The 4,342-nt window shown below is 36.6% G+C and overlaps 1 protein-coding gene across 1 annotated transcript; it reads right to left on the reverse strand.

Annotated features, from left to right (window-relative positions):
• Positions 1 to 693: 693 nt before the first annotated feature.
• LOC127129933 (uncharacterized) lies at positions 694 to 3,779 on the reverse strand. The gene is made up of 5 exons (XM_051059033.1): positions 3,288 to 3,779; positions 2,374 to 2,507; positions 1,842 to 2,274; positions 888 to 961; positions 694 to 769 (listed from the first exon to the last, which is right to left on the reverse strand). Exons 1-5 carry the CDS (start codon positions 3,777 to 3,779, stop codon positions 694 to 696), a joined length of 1,209 nt encoding a protein of 402 aa, XP_050914990.1.
• Between the last annotated feature and the right edge of the window lie 563 nt (positions 3,780 to 4,342).

Raw genomic sequence — 4,342 nt, forward strand, 5'->3', positions numbered from 1 at the left:
CCTTTTGGAATTTGAAATATCACTCTATAAGTGTGATATAATGTAGCCATTTCAGGATCTACATTCTCAGGCATGCCAACCCATTTATCAGTATTTTCCACAGGATTTGCTTTATGTACTGTGAATATTTCTGATATTGAATCTATGTGATGCAATCTCTTAAAATGATGCAGATGTGTTATCTCAGGTTTACAATCAGTCTCACCCTGTAGAGTAATAAAATGTCCTTCCGAATAAAATTTAACTCTAGATGTTGCATAATCAGCCACATGAGGTCCTAGTGACGCTAACCAAGGTGCTCCCAATATCACATTAGCTCCAGATACCGGCAACAAATATGCTGGAACAGTGATATCATTTCCTTGAATTTTCAGAGTTAAATGCTTCACAAAACCTTCTGCTTTCATATTCTGGCCATTTCCAACTAGCACATTGCATTTTTGAGTAGGTTCCACAGGTAATCCTAGACAACGGACAATTCTAGGTTGCACAAAACTGGTTGCCCTCATATATTAACAGTCCATGAACATAAGCAATGTAGGAATCCAACACAACTTCAACACTGAGTTAACACTAGTAAGCAGTCATCGGTCAGATGGTAGACCTCCCACCGGTAGCTGCTTTATGTATGCATATGGTTTCAAATAATTACATTGATAGCCACTATGTCATCTTTCTTTCCCGTTTGTCACATTACTGATGCAACTTATTACTATTAAACATAGAAATTGAAATCCAAACAAACCTGAATATCTCTTCTGTCCAAAGTCTTAAGATTGACAGAAAATACAAAATAGCAATATTGAAAACATCACAGCAAAAATGGCATCATCGTGAGTAACACACATACATTCTAGAAATATCATACTAGTGTACAAAAACATTACCGAGTGTCGAGTAAGAAGCCATAACAATGATATATATGGAAGCTCTCTTGATAAGACTTGAATGGTTTTTCACACTGCATTAAAACAAAAAACAAAGTAGTCTTCAATAAAATTGTTACTTGAATTGTTTTTGTTTTCATTTTCCCAACTTCATTTTAATTTTTATCATTATTATTACTGCTAAATTATAATGTAACAGATGAATAAGAATTATAAAACATATGCATCAAATTGGTTTGTAAATGTCGACTTCGTGTATGGAAAATTACCTCAAAGAGACAACTACTATGAGAAATTGTTAGTGTTGATTTGAATTTGCGATGTTGTAGCACCAAAACATTGAGATGAATTACGACTGTAACACGGAATCATCGAGATGGATTTCGATTGTAGCACTGAAACGTTGAGATGAATTACAATTGTAGCACAAAATTGTTGAGATGAATTTCAATTTTTAGTGTCAAATGTTAAGAATAAATTGGGGGAAGAAGAAATTAGGGTTCTTGTTTGGTTGGACTTCTAGAACCGTTGGAGAGAGAACGTGTTTTATTTATGAGAAAAGTGAATTTCAATTTTTATCTTTCAAATGTTTTTCTTTTTATTTTTTAACAAAAGAAATTTTGTTTAATTTAAATATTTAGTATTGTTTTAATAAAATATTTTATTTAATAAGTAAATAATAAAACATTGTCCAATGGATTTATAAAATGAGATGGGTGGATCGAATCCATCCATATGGTTTGATGGATGGATTGGATCAAATCCATTAATTATTTTTTTATTTGATGGATGGATTGGATGGATTAATTATTGGATGGATTGGATGGATATGTCTTTAATGGATTTTATTGCCACCATTAATCTTTCAACATACTGGGCCAATAAACCCATTGCCGAAACAACAACCACTTCATCTTGGCCTGCCTGATGGGCACCACAGGCTCAATTATGTACCTCATATATGGCTAAATACGCTTCAGTATCTCCTAGGCATTTAATTAGTACCCCTTCTGGTGTCTTCTTCAGCAATTCGTTTCCTGACAACACATAGCTCAAAGCTCTGTATTTGGTTTTCCTGTCAGTACCTCCGACTGGATTCTCCAAATATTCTACAATCGGTTTTCTCCATTCTATTGATGATGAACTTTTGACAGTGAAAACTCCATGTTCCCAGGACTTCTCGACTCTACAGGCTTCCTGACATTCTTCGTCGAGCCCTTTTGTACGACAGTCATTCCTGTAGAGGATATCTTTTGTCGGTGGTGTGTTCGACACCATCTTCTCTCGAACTTCAATCATATCTTGGAATTTCGACTTGGACATCTTATATTCGGAATTGATTTGGGCCAGCTCATTGGCTTCTTGGTTTTCGTTTCTCAGTACATGTCTTATGTCCGTAACTTAAAAGTGTCCTAGTAGCTGCGTTGCAGTCACAAAATACTTCAGCAAACTTCCCTTGATGCACTTGTATTCGCGTGTAACTTACTTGACTACCAACTCCGAGTCTCCTTTTACTTCAATTCGACTGGCTCCCAACCCTTTCAAGAGTCGAAGACCAATTATTAAAGCCTCGTACTCGACTTCATTATTGGAACACTTTTCACTGATCTTGTACTTAAACTGCATCGGACCATCCTATAAAGATAATATCAATACTCCAACTCCCGTTCCGTTTTTGTGACTCGACCCATCGAAATACAAATGCCATGGTTTGGTGTCGACCATGTTTAGAGATGATTCGGCCATGGCATGATCCACTATAAGATCTGCCACGATCTGGCCTTTCATAGCCTTTAAAGGTTTAAACGTTAGAGAGAACTCCATTAACACCAGTGCCTATTTTCCAATTCTACTATGCATAATAGGTTTAGAAAACATATGTTTAATAATATTGTAATGAGACGAAACATAAACATCAACTGGTTTTATATATTTCTTTAATTTCATACAGGCAAAGTACAAGCATAGGCATAATTTTTTTATGAGACTGTACCTAGTTTCAGCATCTAGCAATACTCTACTAAGGTAATATATAGGTCTTTCAACACCATTACTATCCTCTTGGGCCAACATACTCCCTATAGTCGTATCCGATGCAACAATATATAAACCCATATTTTTCTTCCTACTAGGAGGTAACAAAATAAGAGGCTTGGTAAGCTACCCCTTGATTGCATCGAAAGCCTCTTGTTGCTCGGGGCCCTAGTAAAAATCACTTTCCTTCTTAATTTTGAGTCATGGCGAAAATACCCTCGTTTTACCACTTAGATTCGATATGAATCTTCTTAAGAAGTTTATCTTCCCCAACAAAGATTGGAGTTGCTTCTTTATCGATGGGCTTTTAAGGTCTAAGATCGCCTTTGTCTTGTTTTGATTGATCTCGATACCTCGTTTGTGTACCACAAATCCCAAGAAGTTGCCTGCATGCACACCGAAAGCACACTTCAATGGATTCATTTTCAATCCATATTTCCTCATTCTATCAAACGAGCGTCGAAGGTGATCTAGGTGCCCTCCCTGAGATGACGATTTTATCACAATGTCATAAATATACACCTGCATGAACTTCTTAATGAATTCATGAAATATGGCATTCATAGCCCTTGGGTAGGTTGCTCCTGCGTTTTTTAAACCAAACGGCATGACGACCCACTCGTACGTCCCCAAAGTTCCAGGGCATCGAAATGATGTCTTGGGGACTTCTTCTTCGGCAATAAGAATTTGATTGTAGCCAGAGTATCCATCAAGCAAGCCCAGGCATTCAAAACCTGCGGCCGAATCGACTAGCATTTCCGCCACGAGCATCGAGTACTCATCCTTTGGCGTGGCGTTATTTAGTTCTCTGAAATCTATACAAATCCTAAGAGTTCCGTTTTTCTTGATGACAGGCATTATTGTAAGACCTCAATTTTGACCCTAAGATCCCTCATGTTATCTCATCATATGCATTAGCATTGGGATCACACCTTGGCATCATCCTTACCCATCATTCATTGGGTTTGCATTGGGAGAGATCACCAAGCATCATTTGATTGTATCATACTTTGTATTTTTTTATCATTTTACTAACCAAAATACCAAAAATATGTCTTTGTATTTGTCTAACTCTTTTGTAGGTAGTGCACATGCTCACCTTTGATCTATAAAGCTTATATCTGGGGTTTAAGACCCTCATTGCTAATAGCTCAATCAAGAATGATCTACAATGGCTCTAGGTATCATATATGTATCCTCATGATCTTCATATGTTATTTTGATCAAGAAATCATCAAGAGTTTGGAATTTGTTTTCCTTAGAAACCCTAGTTCATCTGGGTATCTTGTGTAACTTCTTCTACAAGCTTCTTCAATAATTGATCAAATATTTCAAGGGATACTTCAAATTTCATCATCTTATGCATATATGATCTGCCATGAGTCCCAAAAGTCAAGAGAATTGCAAGCTAGCAAGTTGGT

The sequence above is a fragment of the Lathyrus oleraceus genome, chromosome 3 (genome assembly GCF_024323335.1).
Source record: "Lathyrus oleraceus cultivar Zhongwan6 chromosome 3, CAAS_Psat_ZW6_1.0, whole genome shotgun sequence".
Classification (NCBI taxonomy): domain Eukaryota; kingdom Viridiplantae; phylum Streptophyta; class Magnoliopsida; order Fabales; family Fabaceae; genus Lathyrus; species Lathyrus oleraceus.

What these genes read in the sequence shown, in the direction of transcription:
- LOC127129933 (XM_051059033.1), bottom strand. Translation starts at nt 3,779, where the DNA reads ATGCCTGTCATCAAGAAAAACGGAACTCTTAGGATTTGTATAGATTTC. An exon ending in GACTCGGAGTTGGTAGTCAA is followed by an intron (nt 2,275 to 2,373) that starts GTAAGTTACACG and finishes TACGGACATAAG; the next exon opens with ACATGTACTGAGAAACGAAA. An exon ending in CGTATTTAGCCATATATGAG is followed by an intron (nt 962 to 1,841) that starts GTACATAATTGA and finishes GTTTTAATGCAG; the next exon opens with TGTGAAAAACCATTCAAGTC.